Genomic DNA, 19,195 nt, shown 5'->3' on the forward strand with positions numbered 1-19,195 from the left:
AGACAGCGGTGGGGTTGCACAAGCGGGGGGGGGGGGGGCTGGGAGGCCCCGGGTGGATGAGGAGGACTGGGGTGACTGAAATGTGGCCACGGGAACCAGGGGGAAGAGAAGGGGAGAAAGATGGCGCGTGTGGAGCCGCGGTTAGCGTGGTTTTACTGAGACACAAATCTCGTCCGATCCGAGCCTGATGGGCGCCCAGGCAGAAGTCCGTCTGGGCCTAGCCGGTGCCCGGCAGGCCCCCATTGGAGGGGTTCCTGGTTTGGCCATGGGGGGCGCCGCCAGAAGGGCTGGTAAAGGCACCAATGACAGAGCCAAGGACACGCTCGGGGAGTGGGGGGCCGGGGGGGGGGGGGCTTGGGAAGCGCTTGCCCCGGCGATCTGGGGTTTGAACTCTCGGCTCCTGTACGTCAATGTGTTGCTTGTGGCCCCATCGGGCAAGGCTGGCTTGGTAAGCTCACGGGGGGGGGGGGGGGTGTCCTGTCCGGAGTTGGAAAACCCTTTGTTTTCTCCCTTTGTATCCCAGGCTGGCCTGAGCTCCCCCTCTTCCTGCTGGGGCCCCCCCCCACCCGGTGCTAGGAGTATAAGCAGGAGGTACCGTGCCCAAGTGAGGTGCCTGGAATCGCTTACGCCCAACACAGTCTGCCCCGAGAGGCAAGCCCCCTTCTCTGTGGTCTACATTCAAGAGGGCCACTCCCTCCCTCCCTCCCTCCCTCCTTCCCTCCCTTGCAGTGACCGCTGAGCGAAGGGAGAGTGACACCAGGACAAGGACGTCGGGCCGCCCGCGCGGGTGCTAGCGGGGCCCTGGCAGCGCCCGCGGGCTTTCCGGGTGATTACTCTCGGTGACTAAGGCGCAGTTGGCACCCAGTGGGGCCGGGCCGGGCGGCAGGTGGTTCCCTGCTGTAAATGAGTGCTACCTATGAGCACCGGGTGACCGGCCCGTCGCCCCGCCCCTGCTGTCACGTGACCCGCACACAGCTCATCCCCTTAGGCGAACTGGAGTTTCCAGCCTTCCCAGGCCCCTTCTCCTATTTCCCACCCAGGCCTGGCTGGGGCAGCTGCTTGGGTTTCATCTTTTAAAAGCACTGCCCTCATTTCCTTCTTTCCAGTGCTCTTTCCTTTCTGAAAACAAAGGTCAGGACCCCACAGGACCTGCCCCTGCCCCCCTGCCCCCCTGCCCCCCTGCCCGCCTGCCCCGGAGGGATGAAATCCACAACCCCACCCTGCGTGTGGCCTGCATGCTGAGCGTGCACACACGAATGGGCACGGGCACGGGTGTGTGTGGTGTGTACATTTGTGTCCATGAATGGAAGGAAGATGATGGTATTTGGGGACTGGGATTAGTAAGTGGAGGTGTAATGAAAGATGGACAAACCTACTAAGGAAGGGGGAACCCTCCCTCAGCGGCAGCAGGTCGTCTCTCTGGACCTACAGGACGCTGGAGAGGTCTGGTCTCTGGGAGGCGGCATGAGCTCAGCTCTGTGGGTCACAGCAAGGTCACCCCCATACCTGACCCTGGTCACCCCCAGAGCTTGACTTACTGCGTGTGCGTGTGCGTGTGTGTGCGCACGCGTGCGCGCTCACCTGCTATCCTCCCGATGGGCATGGCGTGCTCCTCTGGCGGGGACACGGACACCATGATGTGGTTCATGTACGCCAGGTCCTCGCGGGTGCGACAGGTTGATGGGCTTCCCCTCCCTGTGCAGCCCGTCCTCCGAGGACAGCCGCGACGGCTTGAAGTCCACCGCGTGCCGGGGGTTGAGGATCAGGGGGTGCATGATGGGGCTGGGCATCAGCTGGATCACGCGGGCGTTCTCGGGCCGGGGGCTGCTGGGCTTGACGTGGGCCTCGGAGGGCGGCGAGCGGTGGTTGCTGTCCGTGGGGGATACCGACAGGGGGTAGGCCTCCTGGTGGTGGTTGTCCTGGTGCAGCCGGGGCCCCGGCGCCCTCTCGGCGGGGGACAGGCGGCGCAGCATGTTGTCCAGGTGGGGACCGCAGCGGCCGCGGCTCGGGGTCGGGGCGAAGGCCGGTGGTTGGTGGTGATGGGCGAGCGGTGCAGGAGCTCGATGGTGGGGGGGTTGTGGTGCAGGCTCTCCGCCGACGGCCGCGGCGTCCTCTGCACACAGTTATCTGTGGGGCACAGGACGGGGGCGCTGGGTGTGTGCGCAGGGCCTGCCCCGCCCAAGCCAGATTCCGGGCCCAGCCTCGACCCTGCGCCGCGCAGGACCCTGGGAGACTCCGGGGCCAGCCTGGACCCTGTGCCCTGTGGGACTCTGGGAGATTCCAGGCCCAGACTCGACCCTGTGCCCCGTGGGACTCTGGGAGACTCCGGGGCCAGCCTGGACCCTGTGCCCCGTGGGACTCTGGGAGACTCGGGGCCCAGCCTGGACCCTGCGCCGCATGGGACTCTGAGAGACTCCGGGGCCAGCCTGGACCCTGTGCCCTGTGGGACTCTGGGAGACTCAGGGCCCAGCCTGGACCCTGTGCCCCGTGGGACTCTGGGAGACTCGGGGCCCAGCCTGGACCCTGCGCCGCACGGGACTCTGAGAGACTCAGGGCCCAGCCTGGACCCTGTGCCCCGTGGGACTCTGGGAGACTCGGGGCCCAGCCTGGACCCTGTGCCCCGTGGGACTCTGGGAGATTCCGGGCCCAGACTCGACCCTGTGCCCCGTGGGACTCTGGGAGACTCGGGGCCCAGCCTCGAACCTACGCCATGCAGGACTCTGGGAGACTCTGGGCCTTGTCTGCAGGCACTGCGCCCTGCACTCCTGGAGGCCTCTTCTGTCCTCTTCCGTGACTCTCCTTGGCTGTGCCGTGGGCGCCGAGTTCCTAAGGAATGTCTGCACAGCCTCCCCCATTCTGGTGCCCTACCACTTGAGTCATGTTGCCTGACCCTGTCTAGGTCTCTCCTGGAATTCTCCTGGGGCGGCACTGGGGTCTGAATTCAGGGTCTCCGGCCTGTGAGGGAGGCGCTCTACCACCTGAGCCCCTGGCCCTTTCACGTCACTTCACGGAGGCTAACCTCGGTGACCCTCCTACCTAGAGCCTCCGTGTGGCTGGGAAGGAGGGTCTGTACCACCGTGCCTACCGTGTTGATTGAGATAGGGTTTGGCTGATGTTTTTTGCCTAGACGGGTCTTGAACTGTCGTTTTCCGGCCCCCTGCCTCACTGAGTGGCTAGGATCATAGGCATTACCATCCCACCGGCCTAGAAGTACTTGACTTACACTTCCGTAACCAGACTTTTACGTTCTCTACATCTGGTTGTTGTTGCTAGTAATAAGGCTGGTGAACGACGACAGCTTGCACACTCGACCCTCTGTTCGAGTCTTCCGACACGCAAGCTGGATGGTGAAACCGGGGTGCGGGTAACGTACCCCAGGCCCCTCAGCAGGCTGGGGATGGGAGGCCCCCAGTCAGAGCGTAGACATTACGCGCTCTGTCACTTTGTCGCGTGGAAATGATGGGCCCAAGCCATGTTCGTTGCGCCCACAGGGGCCACCTCTGTACCCGAGGGACCTTCCCAGAGACTTTCCTCCGGAGTGAACACTCCATACACGGGCACGCTGACCACGGCCTCCCCGGCACTGCCGTGCACGACAGGCAACAGGGCCAGCTCTGACTTGCACACGGACCGACAACGGGAAGCGTGCTGCCGTGCACACGGACCCGCAAGGGGAACCGAGCTGCCAGGCTGGGCTGAGGTTTAGACAGCGAATGCGTGGCTCCAGGCCTGGGCAGGGATCTGGAAGACAGAGCCGTCTTCAGGATCTCGCGTCGTTCCGAGAGCCCGACCCGCGGATTCCCCGCCCCCCCCACCCCCCCACTGTCTCAGGGAACAATCTGATCCCTGCTCCGGCCAGCCACTCGCCCAGGGTTCTGACTAAAGAAAGCCAGAGTCACCCCTCCGCGAGACAATGACGGCACACAGAGCTCGCTGTCACAGACGTCGCCCTTGTTCACCGAGCGGCCTCCGCAAGCCTCCGAGGAAGCCAGGGACATCGGCCTCCTCACTATGCACAGAAAGAACTCATGAAGGAGACCCGAGAACGCCCTGGGGGATAAATGGAGGTGGGGGGCGGGGGCGACGGTTCCTTCCACTTCTGTAACAGGAAAAGGGAGATCTCTCTCTTTCTCATCCTGGGGGGCACGCGCACTGTCCACGCGCACTGTTCCCAGCTCAAGGTTAACACTCCGTCACTTGAGCCACGGCTCCACTTCTGGCTTTTCTGGTGGTTAATTTGAGATCAAAGTCCCAAGGACTTTCTGGGCTGGCTTTGAACCGCGATCCTCAGGTCTCAGCCTCCTGAGTGCTAAGGAATCCAGGTGCGAGTGAGCCTGTCATCTTTGGCCATCACACCAGACAGTGGACAAAAGAAGCATGGCTCAAGACACTCAAACAGCATCTCATCACCAGTGCACGCTCCGCCGACCTAACTTCAAAGTTCTTCGTCACGGGGCAGCTACCGGTAACGGACTTGCTTGCTTGATAAACGGTAGCTCTCTAAATAATGGTAAGTAACTAAGGCAGGTTCATTCTGAACTTCCACGCGTTTTCTTCTTTCAAGATCGGAATCTCGAGCTTAAAAAGCGAAGGTTTAAAAATATTGAAGGATGATGAAGGCCAGGTATTTCCTGGATCCATTTCCTGCCTTACAAATTTCAGAAGGGCACAGGCGCTGGGCCAGGGCCGGGTCACCCGTGGGCCCTGTCAGAAGTCCTGGCCAAGTGTGTGTGCGCTCTAGGCGGGAAGAAACGTGCCCCGCCAAGGGCAGAGGAGGAACTGATGTCACGTCCTGGGGAAATTTCACTCTCTCCTCCCCAGATCTGTGGGAACAATGCGGGCAGGAGACAGCGCTCCAGATAATTCAGATTTCACTGGTGACTCAGGATCCGGCCAGGAGCAGGACACGGAGGAACTTGATTTATTTACTTCTCCGCAGACCCGGCTGGAGGAGGAAGTACTTGATGAGGCTGATAGCATTAAAGTGGAGAAGTGGGTCTGAGCACATTTAATTCCCGGCTCCTGGGGGTCTGGGTACCGCCCCTGTTCAAGGCTGGGAGGCTGGCCTGCCAGGAGACCTTCCTTCCAAGTGTGGTTCTGGTTTGCAGAGCCGGCCAACGCAGGAGACCAGAGGAGGTGGGCGTGTCACTCCCGCCCTGATGGACGAGCTGTCCGTCTGAATCAAACAAGAAGGCTCTTCCGGGCTGGCCTCAGTGTCTGGGAAACTGTCCTCGCCGTCCTGTTCTGAGGTGTGGACGGGGCGATCGTGGCGGGAGGGAGGGAGGGAGCAGGCTCCGGGCCACTGGATGATGCGGGGGCCACAGCGGGCCCCCAGGAGAGGACTGAGGGCTCACCAGAGGCCCACTGTCCCAACCCCACTCTGCACGGCAAACGAGGCCGCTGGGCCAAAGGTCATACTGCCCTGGGCCTGGAAGCAGGAAGAAAAGCCTCTGCATCCCCGGAACAGGAAGCGGGGTAGGAAGGAGAGCCCCGCGCTCTCGTCCTTCCGGCGGAAGCAGGGAGTGAGGGCGGGTCTGCCCCCGCGGTGGGCAGCTGGCCCTCTGCTGCCGCCACCGCGGGTCGAGGGGTGGCGAGGTTGCTCTCGACCCCGGGCTCCCACACCAGGGCCCACCACGCCACCAGAGGTGACAGACAACCCAGGCGGCGCGGCCCCTGGGCGGGCTCTTGTCTGTGCCTGTGGGATATGGCGTACTCCACCTGCAGATGTGTGATCTACGTGGACAAGGGTGCACGCACACATCATCTACATGGACACGAACACACACACACATGTGCGATACACACGGGTATGTGCGCACGGGTGCACGCTTACATAGACACACGACCACATACATGTCCACAGCAATCTCGCCTGTCTCACCTACCGCAGTTCATGCACGCGGCTGGGCGGGAAACTGAGTGTACGAGGCTGGAGGAAGCGAGCACGAGGGTTACACACGAACCTGAGTGGGCAGGGAAGGGCTGTGGGACCTACCTTCCTCGTGGTTCTGGTGCAGCATGGCGTCCGGCTGGGTGTGCATTGTGTTTCCCGGGTGGAAGTAGGGGGAGAAGAGGAACCGGGGCTTCCGCTGCTTCAGAATGTGCTGGAGCAGTTCATACAGCACGTCGCCTGCGCGGGCAGAGAGAGGCACAGAGAGAGAGGGTGAGGGAGTAGCGGGTGCCCCCCGACCCCTGACACCTGGCACAACGGGGGGGGGCGTGCCAGCCCAGCAATCTCAAAGCCCAGCACCCAAAGGAAAAGCCAGGTTAAAAACAGGTGCAAACCAGAAAGCAATCCTGAACCAGCGGCAACCCCATGTCTAAGAGAGGGGCTAGTCTTGGTGATACCAGCTGGGGCGAGAGCTAGGTGGTTTCCGTTTCTCTTCTCAGCTAGTTTAGGTGCTGACGGTTCTATGACTCCTCCGACTTACTAAGAATGCCCATCAGGGGCTGGGGATATGGCCTAGTGGTACAGTGCTTGCCTCGTATACATGAGGCCCTGGGTTCGATTCCCCAGCACCACATATACAGAAAATGACCAGAAGGGGCGCTGTGGCTCAAGTGGCAGACTGCTAGCCTTGAGCAAAAAGAAGCCAGGGACAGTGCTCAGGCCCTGAGTCCAAGGCCCAGGACTGGCAAAAAAAAAAAGAATGCCCGTCAGAGCTTTATTTGTTTGTTTTTGTTTTTGTTGCCAGTCCTGGGCCTTGGACTCAAGGCCTGAGCACTGTCCCTGGCTTCTTTTTGCTCAAGGCTAGCACCCTACCTCTTGAGCCACAACACCACTTCCGGCTTTTTTCTGTATATGTGGTGCTGAGGAATCAAACCCAGGGCTTCATGTATACGAGGCGAGCACTTTACCACTAGGCCATATTCCCAGCCCATTTTTTTTTTTTTTTGGCCAGTCCTAGGCCGTGAACTCAGGGCCTGAGCACTGTCCCTGGCTTCTTTTTTGCTCAAGGCTAGCACTCTGCCACTTGAGCTACAACACCACTTCTGGCCATTTTCTGCATATGTGGTGCTGAGGAATCGAACCCAGGGGCCTCATGTATACGAGGCAAGCGCTCTTGCCACTAGGCCATATCCCCAGCCCCCGTCAGAGCTTTAGAGGAAACGGAAAACTGTCCTGACGTATTCCTACTACTTTGTGAAAACGACTGGGCCGGACTGCGGGCCCGGCCCGTACTTCAGGCTGTTCAAATGATGGAGTCGTTAGGGAAGACCGTTTTTTTGACCTAAGCCAACTCAGACAATCCTTTCCTGGAGATTTCCCTACGGAGAAGGAAGCAGGCCTTTTCTAACCCCCGGCCAACCCCAGCAGGAAACAAGAGGAGAAGAGAACACTTCACCCCCGCGGTCAGTGGTGCGGATCGGGCTCTAGAAGGAACTGGTACATTCTGGAACGCTTTCCTTCCAAAAATATATCTGTCAGCCCCTGGCGCGGGGCCAGAGCTGGCTGGCGCTTTGGCCCTTTAAGTGTGGCTGAGCTGATAAGCAAAAACACTGTGGTGGGGGTTGGGAATATGGCCTAGTGGCAAGAGCGCTTGCCTTGTATACATGAAGCCCTGGGTTCGATTCCCCAGCACCACATATATAGAAAATGGCCAGAAGTGGCACTGTGGCTCAAGTGGTAGAGTGCTAGCCTTGAACAAAGAGAAGCCAGGGACAGTGCTCAGGCCCTGAGTCCAAGGCCCAGGACTGGCAAACAAAACAAAACAAAAAACACTGTGGTGGTGGTAAGCCCCCCCTTCCCCCAATTTCTGAGCACAGGTGTGTGTGTGTGGGGGGGGTCTCAAGGAGCTCTGAGGGCAATTTGTGACAATGCCACAGGCCTCTGATGGCGAAGTGACAATAAATACCACAGGCATCTGATGTCGCCCCCCCCCCCAATGTCCCCAACAATGGGCTTTTGTCTCTAGTTTTTGCTGTTTTTAAATGGATACTTTAATTAACATCTTAATTTAACTGCATATTTGGGGCTGTAGATATTGCTCTTCCCCCCCCCCCCCCCCCGCCAAACCTGGGACACTGGCCATACAAATTCCTTTCTTCCTTCCTTCCCTCCCTCCCTCCCTCCCCCTTCTGCAGACCTCCCCATCTCTGCCCTTAGTCCCAGATGAAGCCGCTGGCGTTCCTCCTCCCCACTCCCCCCCCCCCCAGGGGGGGGAAACCCCTGCCCCTTGGATGTTCCTTCTTCCTTTCCCCGCCTCGACTTTTGGGGGGCTGGGTATAACCCAGGCCTCGGTTTCTCCATGATTCAATGGAGACTCAAGGGCCCTGAGTCCTTGCGGGGCTGGGGGGAGCAAGGGGCAGGGGACAGGGAGAGGACCGGGCCTGCTGGGGACGCCGGGACTCGTAGCCATGGCGACGGCTCTGACGAGAAGAAGGGGACGCGGTGCCCAAAATACAGTCCTATTTTAATGGCTCGTATTTTAATCTCAAACGAAAATAAGTCCCTAATCAACACTCTTTTGGCTTTTGCGTGTTGGGCTCCGTGGATGGATCATCTTCCTAAACTTTTTCCTGACTGCCTTTGGCCTCACGCTTGCTGGATCTGATCAATGTTTTATTTCGGTAATATATGCAGACTTTGAGAAAACAACAACAACAAAAAAAACATTTAAAAATACATCTTGATGATTACTACGACGAAAAAAGAATGGTGAGTAATTAGCGTGCCCATTTTGGAGGGGGAGGTCAGGAAATATAAATTTGGCGTTGGAGGGTGTGAGCCCAGCCCCCCCCCCCCCAAGGACTGTCACTGGCTCCCTCAGATGCGGCTGTGTGGGCTCCAGCCGGGTCTTCTCACCTACGCTCACAGCTCTCTACCAGGGCCGGAGTCAGCAGTACACTGTCCTCGGACAACTCTAGACCAAGGTTTTCCTCACGTAGAAGAACGCAATGGAGGGGCTGGGAGGTGTGGCTCAGTTGGTAGAGAGCTAGCCAATGAGCGGAAGTGTCAGGCACCCGAGTTTGAGTCCCAGTCTTGAAGCCCCCCCTCCTCCCCCCAAATAAAGACGGCCACATAGGCCGGGCCAGGGGCTTCCACCTGTAACCCCAGCTCAGCAGGAAGTGGAAGTGGGACAAGACCATGGACAGGGCCGGCAATGCATGAGGGTAAGGACGCACAGATTGTGGCTCCGGGGTGTGTGTGTGTGTGTGTGTGTGTGTGTGTGTGTGTGTGGTCAGGAGGGGGCAGGTGGAGGCAGGGTCCCCCCTCCCCCCCCCAAACCTGGCTCACCCGAGCCCGGAGAACGGTATCGGAAGTCCTCTTTGGTCAGCAGCAGGAGGGCCTTGCCGTTCATCTCGAACGTGTTGCTGTCGATGGGCCGTAAGGAGAACTCGTTCTCGGCCCACTTGAGCCACTGGGCTACGTCGTCCCGGCTCCAGTAGATGGGCTGCAGGCCTGTTGGGGGGGGTGGGGGTGGGCGCAAAGTTCCGGTCAGCGCGCAGGCTGGTGACAGGGCGGTGGGAGGTCTCGGAAGAGGCACCTCCTGGGGCCACCAGCATCACCCACAATCTCCACGGGCTCTGAAGGGGACCCGGGAGTTGGGCTGAGCTGAGGGTAGCCCAAGCCTTCTGGGCTGAGAAGGTTCCAGAGCTGGCCTTGACCTGCTTGATGATTGGGAAGAGACTGGAGCGGGGAGAGTGTTCTCTACACCCGCTGGGAAAGCCACCGACCCCCAGAGCAAGAGGACAGAGTGAGTAAGCAGCCCCCCTTCCCGCCCCCGACGGTCAAGGACAACTTCCGGGCAGGTGTGTGTGGGGGGGACACGCCAGCAGGTGGAATGGCCGAGGGCCAGACGAGGAAGGAGACCCGAATTGAGGATTTTTCAAAGGGCTTTCCATCCGGTACCCAAGGAGGTGTGCAGGACACATACTGTGGACACACGTGCACACCAGCCAAGACTAGGGGGACCCCCGCACCCCCAGATTGCCACGACGCTCCCTGCAGAGCCTGCCTTTCCCACCCGCAGTGACAAATCACAGCTTCCAAACGCCTTGTGATGTCCCGCACAGGCCTGGTGGAGAGGTTGGTGGCCTCTGAGGAGCCCCAAGCCCTGCCCTCCCCCCCCCCCCCCCCCAAGATGGGAGTTTGTCTGGAAAAGCCAGGCCCCACCTCTGCACGCTGTTTTTTTTTTTTTTTAAATAGCCCTTTAAACACAGCCCCTGGAAACGCTGCCAGAAACGCATCGATCTGAAAGACTCGAGCTGAATTACCGAGCTTTTGGCAAGAGGAAATAAATCTTGTCCATTCCCGCGCCCGTGGCTCCGGCTTCCAGGAAGAAACCGTTGTCCTTTCCGGAAAGGAAGCCCGGGCGTCCCCCGACCACCCCCACCCCCCGCCCTTCCTCGCGGCCCTGACAGACAAAAGCTCTTCACTTTCGCGGCTCCTCCGCATGAATGGGCGTCTTGAGTGTGCAAGGCCCGGCCCAGGCTTCCGGCCTGCAGCACTCCATTATGTTACACACTCTTATGTTTTCTAATCAAGATTTCCCCTGCAGACCTGGGGGTGCAAAGTGGAGACTGCGTCTGTAGATGCTGGTGGGGTGGGGTGGGGGGCCCCTCCCCGCTTATGCTGGAGATGGGCAGATCGGGGGACAGTGTGTGGAAAAGGGGGGCTGGGGGGCTTCCTGCGTCCCGTTTGGTTCAGCTGGCTGGTGCCCTCCCTCCCCTGGCCGCGCTCCTGGGGGTTCAACCCGTGGGGGCGGAGGCCCGATGGCTAGCATGATGATGAGCGTGACCCAGTAGGAGGCGAGGGGTGTGAGGACACTCTCAAGTCCACCCACAGCCCCCCCCCGGGGGGGGGCTTTCTGAAGGGAAGGGTGGGGTGCAAGCCTGACACGTGCCCACAGGGGCTCAGCAGGTGCGGGGAGCCCTGCAAGTGCTGGGCTCGTGGCTTGACCGTGTGCAGCTCTTCAAATGTGCCAGGCCCATCCCCGACGGCGCGACGCTCCCCTCGAAGATGGCCTGGGGTTACTTCACCCAAAGTGACCACTTCCCTTGCCTTCCCGGGTGCGCTCGCCCCCCCCCCGCCCCCCATTTCTGGCTCATCTTCAGCAGGACACCGCAGGCCTTGGCCTCGAGTGACCTGGGGGCCAGGGTCCTTCCTTCCCGGTTGGGAACCTCAGTTCCCTCAACTGTAAAATGGGGAGCGGCAGCAGGGGTTCCACGAGGGGTCTGTGTGCAGGCCGCACGGGGGGATAGGCGTGGGGGCCCTCAGGACGGAAGCGGGCGCAGGTGAGTCGCCAGTCGGGTGTTGGTTATCAGGATAGAGCCACGGAGGGGCCTAAGAGAATCAGGATGGGTCCCGCCGTGGCGGGGGGGAGTGAGTCAGGTCCAAGCAGGACGTGTCCTGAACCAAGTAAAAAACCCGTATCCTCCAAAGTGCCCCTTCGTGCCACAGAACAAACCAGAGCCACCCCAGGGCTCAGGAGAGAGCACACCGTGCCCCCCAACAATTTCCCTGCCCCTCTGGGGGCCTGGCTGGAGCTCAAATCCCCAGGACCACTGGAAAAAAAACAAAAAACAACAAAACCCCAAACTAACTTTGTTTCCCCAAGTTTGGGGTCCAATCATTTATAACTTGAACCATAAATAAAAAGATGAACTAGCCGGCTTGTCACTGCCGAAGAGATTCCGGGAGGACGCGCGTTGGCGGGTGAGCCTCCATGCCAAGAGCTCTCTGCACGTGCTTCAGTCTCGTTCCTGAATGGGCGATTCGGGGTCTCACTGAACCGTGTGTGTGTGTGTGGGGGGAGGGGGTCACAGTTACAAACATCAGCTGTCACCGTGCTGGTAAAGTGTATAATGTGTCTGTTAATGACGCCTCTGTGATTCACAGAAAATCAGATAATAGAGGCTTTACTGTAAGCAGGACCAGGACGGTCAGAAGAATCGATGCCTTTTCCCAAAGAGCCCGAGTCATTTCTAGGAAGTAATGCACGCGCCCTGCGAGCGAGCCAGGCAGCACTGGCGGCCCGGGAGGCTCCTGGCGCGTGGGGAGGGGGGTACTGCTCAGCATCCATGCGTTTTTTCTCTCCGTATTGTTGCTGGCCTCTGCCTAGCCCCCCCCCCCCCGCCCGGCCCCCCAAGTCCAAGCCCAATCTCCTTGAAGGGCAGGGAACCCTTCAAGGTCATGCTGGGGGAAGGGCCTTTGGTACAGCCCCTTGGGCTGGATCTGGCCGTGGGTTCTGGGGAATGGGCAGGGAACGCGGGGGGGGGGGGGGGCGGGCGGGGGAGATCGCCTGGAGGCAGCCACATCTAAGCCTTGCAGACTGTCCAGGCAGGCGCCCTGGGCCAGCCCTGTGGCTCAGTGCTGACAAGGTGGGGTGGGGCAGAGCACAGAAGGGGCCTGGGAGGAGGAAGTGGGGAAGGAAGGGAACGATGGAGAGGGTGATTTCCTGGTTGTCTTCTCAATATCCCACTGTCCCTGCAGGGGCCCAGGCTTGGCCAAGTCACTAGGGACGGGGCGGCGGGGGGGGGGGGGGAGGGTGTCCCCTGTTCCCTGCTTTGAGGCAACCACAGCTCGGGTTCCCCGGCCTCCAGCTCCTGACGTGAGACAGAAATAAAGCTGGGGCGATTAAGACCCACTGTCCCGCCCCCCCCACCCCCCGCCCCATCAGCTCTAGGGCAGGTTTCGAGACTCTTCGTGGCAGAGAAACAGATTTAAGGAGACGCCTTAAATCTTCACGCCCCTGTCTCTCGCCTGGCGCCGGGGGACACCCAGGCTTTCCCGGGGCTGGTCGCTGGTCTCCCCGCCCCCATTTTTCTGGTCTAGAGGAGCACGCTGTCGCATCCATGTGAAACCGCAGGTCATCCACCGGCAAGGCGAGGTCCGCTTCTCCCCTTTACGGCCTGTGTGCACCATGTCCCCGCCCCCCCTTCCCCCCCCCCCCCCCCCGCAGCCAGCTTCCAGGAAAACGGTCTAACAGTGATGGATGCGCTAACGTAAGGGCGGAGGGGCGGGAAGGGGCTTGAGGGTGAGCGCCGGGACCTGGGAAGCTAGACAGATGGCAGACAACGGCCGCGGCAGGAAAGGCAGGCCATTAAGACGCGTCCAGTCACCGCTTCCGGGAATCAGCCGCCTTGGCTCCTGCTGACTGCTTGTGTTCACACAATCAGGGCTTCTCCTGTTCAGCGGGGCCCAAGTGAGAGCCACACGCTGCTCGGGCAAGAGTTCAAGCAAGCCACCGGGGGCGGTCCACGCAGTTGCCACCCGAGGCCGCCCGCTGGGTCTCTCGTGTGTGTGTGTGTGTGTGTGTGTGTGTGTGTGTGTGTGTGTGTGGCAGCAAGTTCAGATGCCGAGCTGTCACTCTGTTCCTAGCGGGAGCTGCGGCTCTCCGGCCCCGCTCTTCATCACGGGAACCACATCACCCTCCTGAGGCTCCCTCCTTGGGGACAAGGGGGCCCCCGGCAACACTTCCTGTTCACACGGGCCTAGGCACACAGTCAGCAAACTCTTTCTGGAGGCATGGTTCAGGTGGCAGAACAACCAGCCAATGAGCAAACGCATCAGATACTGAGTTTGAGTCCAGTAAACAAACAACAATGATGAAGCTTTCGTGGGGCTGAGGCTGGGCTTGAACCTAGCCTCCTGCAGGCTACGCGTGTACTCTACCAGGGAGCTACACACATCCCATCCTCTGGGAACTTGAAGCATGAGAGGGAGGGAGGGAGGGAGGGAGGGAGGGAGGGGACGGGGGGGGGGGCAGTGGCCACCTCCCCCTGCCCAAGTCGGGTCCACAGGGTGCAGGTGCAGCCCACCTCCGCACGCAAAGCTGCCTGCTGAACCCGAACCCAGGAGCCACCACCATTAAAAACAAAGAGCATGCCAGTGCTGGCGATGCAAAGAGGTGCTGGAGGAAGAGCGACGGGGAAACGTTTCTGTAAGAGGTAAGGCCCTTTGGAGGAACAGCTTCCCAGGAGGCCAGGAGGTGCAAAGGGCCCGAGGTAGGAAAGGAGCTGGAGTGATCTGAGAATGGCAAGAGCCTAGTGAGGCTAAAGAGAAATGAGCAAAACCAGAGGTGACAGAATGAGGGAAGCGAGGCTTACAGAGCCCTCAGGATCCAGGGGAGACACTGGGGCCTGGTGGGCAGGACCCAGTGGGCAGGGCCTGTAGATGGGATGCAGTGGGCGGGGCCCAGTAGACAGGGCCTGGTGGGTGGGGCCCGATGGACAGGGCCGGACAAGGCTTGGTGGACGGGACCTGATAGACGGGGCCTGGTGGGCGGGGCCTGGTGGATAGGCTTAATGGACCGGGCCTGGGAGACAAGGTCCGGCGGTTTATACTCAGAATGGAAGAAGCCAGAGGGAGTTTTGGAGTACAGAAGGCGCACACAACTTGATTTCTGTGCCAGCAGATTTCTCCGGTTGCTGGGTGGGAAATGGCTTCGGCTGGTGCTACTTCCCTGGTAAGCATCGCCGTGCCCCGGCACACCATGCCACGCTAGGCAGGGGCTGCATCTGCCTGTTCCACCAACATGTCCCAGGAGCCACGCACCAAGACCTCCGAAAAGGATCAGCAGAGGCAGAAGTGGACCAAACCCTGTTCCCGCTCCCTGGCAACCGACTCCCACGTGGTACCCACGCCTGGCAGAGCCCTGACACCCTAGTCTGTCGCCCCGTCTGCTTGGAGTGGGCACCCTGTGTGGACAAACGGCGCCGACTAGTCTACAATGCTGCCTCTGGGTCCCAGATGTACTCCAGTCCACCTCGTTCTAGAACATACCGCACGGAGGACCAAACGCAACTGTACAGCAGAGCTTTCAACATGCCCTGCTCTTCTCCTGTCTTCCCCCAGCCCAATCTCTGTAACAGGAAGATGGCCTTTTCCTATTTCAAGCTCAATCCAGGGGAATGTCACAAAAATACTTTTGCTGGAAGCTGTGGGCACGTGACAGCCCTCACTGATAACTCACCATCAGCACGAGCAGAACTCAATCCACCGGGGGTAACTTACCCTTCTCACTAAGCTAAAACCAGGGCTGGGGATGTGGCCTAGTGGTAGAGTGCTTGTCTAGCACGCATGAAGCTCTGGGTTCGATTCTTCAGTACCACATACACAGAAAAAGGCTGGAACTGGCGCTGTGGCTCAGGTGGTAGAGTGCTGGCCGTGAGCAGAGAGAACTCAGGCCCTGAGTTCAAGCACCAGGACCTACAAAAAAGTCAAGCTAAAAAATATACATTTTACATGTTCTAGAAACAGCCTAAGTACAATTTCCTGCTCCTGGCAGACAACTGGTATTCATTCATTCATTCAACAAACATGAACTGGAGCTGTGTGCCTAAGTTATGACTAACCACAATGCAAGACATTGTGTGTACAGTATGAATACAGATCTCTGTCTTCTACAAGCCCCACAGGCAGCCAAGTCCTTCCTTGTAACTTATTTCAGGCTAATCTGCCACAGGGAGCAAAGCCCACCGACACACATTTACTCACTGATTGATCCCCGTGTCTGGAGAACAGTCCTTATAAACAAGAAAGGACAAATTATGGTTGAGGTTGGAGATCTCAAAGGCATTCAATCTAGTGCCATTGAGAAATGAAGGCTACCTAAGCCAGGGGGAAGAGTAACTATTCAGAGCTGTGTTTACTCATATTTACTTGGGGCAAGTGAAGCCATTAAAAGATGTCACCCAAGAAAATGTCTCTTCATATGGAAAGAGAGGACAAAGTATCACTTATGCTTATTATACCACAAGGGTAGGACGCTTAGTACTGGCTTGTAGGCCACTAGGGAAAATCCAGTCTTAATAATTAGGAGATGAGGCCTGTTAAAAGAAATGGCACATTTCCCACAGAAGGGATTCTCCAGGCTGAGTTCAATCCTAAGGGACAATGGGTTTAGAGAGGTCCATGAGATGCACCACCAAAAACTCAAAAGTGGAGCTGTGGCTCAAATGGCTGGGTGCCAGCAGCATTGAGCAAAGGAGCTAACGGACTTAGTGCCCAGGCCCTGAGTTCAAGCCCCAATAATGGCACCAACCCCACTCCCCGAGCAAACCGAACCAACTAGTGAGCATGTGCCCAGGCCCAAGCGGCCCAAGGCTGTCTTCTTCCACGTCATTGTGGTAGGCCGGGGTCAGCAGCCTTGAGCTGGCATTCTAGAAGCCGCAGGCCCACCCAGCCAATCTGGTTAAGATGGCAGTGCTTGTGTAGACCAGCGGGGGGCGGGGCCCCGTGGAGCGGGAGGTAATGGGACACTTGTCGTGGAGGCCCTGGCCTGCATGAACAGCTCAGCTCTCTCCCTGTCCTCCCCCCCCCCCCCAACAGGCTGCGTGGAATAAACTTCTGTGGACCGCTGTCTCCTCTTCTTCCTCCCCCCCTCCCCTCTGGCCCGCAGCTAATTGCAGCTGTGGTCAGGGGCCAGCCGCCAAACAGTCCCACAATGCACTGCGGCACAGGAAGTTCCCAAGATCTCTTCCTGAACAGGAAATTTCCTGTGGTCCAACCGACATTCCTCACAGCGTTTATCACTTGCATCCATTTGTTTCGGCAGACCTGGGGGTCTTGAGTAAGAACAGCTTAGAAACGGTTGTGGGGGGGGGTAGAGGAAGCTGGCGAGGGGGGGAACGGGGGGATGCAGTTACCGTCAGGGGGAAGAAAGTGTGACTATATTAACCCTTAGAGGACAACGAACTCTAGCAACATGGAGCTGTGAAGAGAATGTCAACAGAAACGCTGGAACTGTCTGCAGCTCAGCATGAAGGGGATTCAGACACACTGGAGCCCAGTGTGGGCTTCTAAGAACACCCCGGTACGCAAGGAGTCGAACCATTTCCTTAACTTGTGCCCTAACACCCAGCGGTTAAGAGACCCTCACGGCGGGAAGTGTTGCCCGGTGAAGGGTCTCCCCAAAGTTCAGCCCTCAGTCAGGAGGCCACAGTGGCAGGTTGAAGACAATGCACCCTGTCCATCTCAGGGGCTTCCTTATTTTTACATTCTCCGATGGCTCAGCCCCAGCACGTTCTTTCCCAACTCCGTTGCTTCCTCCTGCGGGCCAATGAGCTGAAAAAACACCTCGTGCCCAATCGATGGAGCCTCTCGGATGCAGGACAACAATGAATCTGACTCGCCTCTGAACTCCCAGGAATCTGCAGAGAGACAGCCTCCAAACCTTATCCTTGTATGGTAATGAAAACTAAGGAATTTTCTTTTGTTTCTCCAACGCATTCACAACCAAATGGCATGAAACAAGCCGGCAGCAGACACATCCTAGCGATGCCGGGGCGGCCTCTAAGACAAAACCCACACTCCACACACCTCGTGTCTCGAGGAGAAGACATCAGCACGGGACACTGCGGGCCCAGGACCTTTCCCACGGGCCTCATTTAACCACCCTGGGTCTCCAGGCCCTGGCTGCTGCCCTTTGGTCAAGAGCAGGACCGTGGTTGATGGGGTGGGGGTGAGGGAGGGTACTGGTGCTTACACGAGGCGGCGCTGCACTGCTAGGCTGGCCCTCGGCCACTTGAGCCCGCCCCCGCCCTGCTCCAGCCCCTTCTGCTGCAGTGACTTTTTGAATAGGGTCCTATGTTGAGGTCCAGGGTGGCCCCGACCTTGACCTTCCTGATCATCACATCCCGAGTGGCTGGGATTCCAGGTGTGAGCCATCACGTTCAGCTTGGAGTCACTTTTGAACTGCTGGCTTTGCCATGCCCCTTGCTGATGTTGGATTCCCCCCCACCCCTCCCACCCCCCAAACTGCCCCAGCTCCAGAGAGGGTGAATGGATCCCAGTTCGGGGTCTGCACGGAGCTCTCTGCTCCCCAAGCTGTAAGTCAGCTCAGGACGTGGCAGAGCTTGAGCTGCTGCTTCCCAGCTAGGCTCAACCTGGCCTTCCCCGTCATCTGGTCCTGAGGCTTCCCCAGGGGCTGGGCTCTGTGGGTACAGCCCACACTTAGGAAGCGGGAGGCCCCTCAAGAGGACCGCCTTTCCCTCTGTTCCTAGCGCCTGGCCGGTGTCAGTCAGGCCAGCTCCCCCACAGGCCAGTGAGGGGGGCTTTGCAGAATGACACCTCACTGGGCCATCGCAAGGCCTCTCGTGGCACTGATCCACAGTGAAGGCTGCTCCCACAGGAGAGGGCTGTCTAAGCCACATCCCGGGTGGGCCCTGCCGGAGGGGAGGGGGCCCTGCCACGGCTCTGGTTTCAGGGTGAGAGATGGGAAGCCGGAGCCGTCTCTTGAGACGGTGTGCCTTTTGCAGCCATAAACACTGGAGGGTAGAGAGGGGCCCCACACGGGGGCCGCAGCCACCAGCCAGCTACGAGAAGCAAGGGCTCTGGGCCAGGCCTTTCTCTGTGTGTGTGTGTGTGTGTGTGTGTGTGTGTGTGTGTGTGTGTGTCCACATCCAAAAGTGATTCTTCGGATGTATGCCGATGAGCAGGCTAGCAACTCCGGCTTCTGTTTTATAAATACTCCAGACGTTTAAAGCACACACGCACGCACATGCACACGCACACCCATGTGCCCTTGCAGAAATGAGCACGAGGAGAAGACTGAGCTCATGCCACCTGCAGGGGATGTGCGGGCAGGGGGCAGGGCCAGGGGCAGCTTGACACTACAGAGAACGGGTACTTCATTTACCACCAAAGACGTATGTAAGAAAAGAAATGAGGACACGTGGGGCCGGCCCACACTGTGGCCAGATCCTGGACACAGCTGGCTTCGGGGACACAAAGTCTGACCCTGTCAGAACCCACAGCCCCCACAATACGGGGACGCCCCCACGCAGCCAGGACCCCTCTTCCCCTCGGGAGCTGGGGGAACCTATGCAATGCCAGGACACGGTGCTTGGGACCAACGAGGCTGGCAGGCAAGAGAGCAACTGCTGGTGGGGCAGCTACCGCACCGACCGTCCACCAGGGACCTACCTGTCCACCTGCGATCCGCCTGTCTCCACAGCTCGGCTGGGCTTCGAGAAAGAGTGTCCCCGAGGTCACGGGAGGCCAAAATAGCCCAGGCCCAGGGGGTCAGGCAGGGGCCGGGTAGGCGACATCTCCTGTCTTTGAGCTGGGCTATTTTAAGCAATCTGAGAACAATTTCACACCCACACCCGGGTCCATGGCAGAGCGAGTGAGCAAGAGGAGGCCGACTGGCTGGCCGAGCTCTGCTGCTTGGTCCTGACTTTTGTGGGTTTCCACCGAGCTGCTGAGGAAGAGAATCTGGCCAGCGGCAGGGCTGTGGCTCTATTTATT

The 19,195-nt window shown here is 59.2% G+C and overlaps 1 protein-coding gene across 1 annotated transcript in view; it reads right to left on the bottom strand.

Moving 5' to 3' along the window:
* Positions 1-790: 790 nt before the first annotated feature.
* Positions 791-19,195, bottom strand: part of Etv6 (ETS variant transcription factor 6) — an 84,454-nt gene continuing 66,049 nt past the window's right edge. The window contains 7 exon segments of the mRNA XM_048335054.1: positions 791-897; positions 1,582-1,666; positions 1,668-1,982; positions 1,984-2,016; positions 2,018-2,127; positions 5,996-6,130; positions 9,239-9,403. Coding sequence (XP_048191011.1) covers positions 791-897; positions 1,582-1,666; positions 1,668-1,982; positions 1,984-2,016; positions 2,018-2,127; positions 5,996-6,130; positions 9,239-9,403 — 950 coding nt within the window.

The sequence above is a fragment of the Perognathus longimembris genome, chromosome 27 (genome assembly GCF_023159225.1).
Source record: "Perognathus longimembris pacificus isolate PPM17 chromosome 27, ASM2315922v1, whole genome shotgun sequence".
NCBI lineage: Eukaryota > Metazoa > Chordata > Mammalia > Rodentia > Heteromyidae > Perognathus > Perognathus longimembris.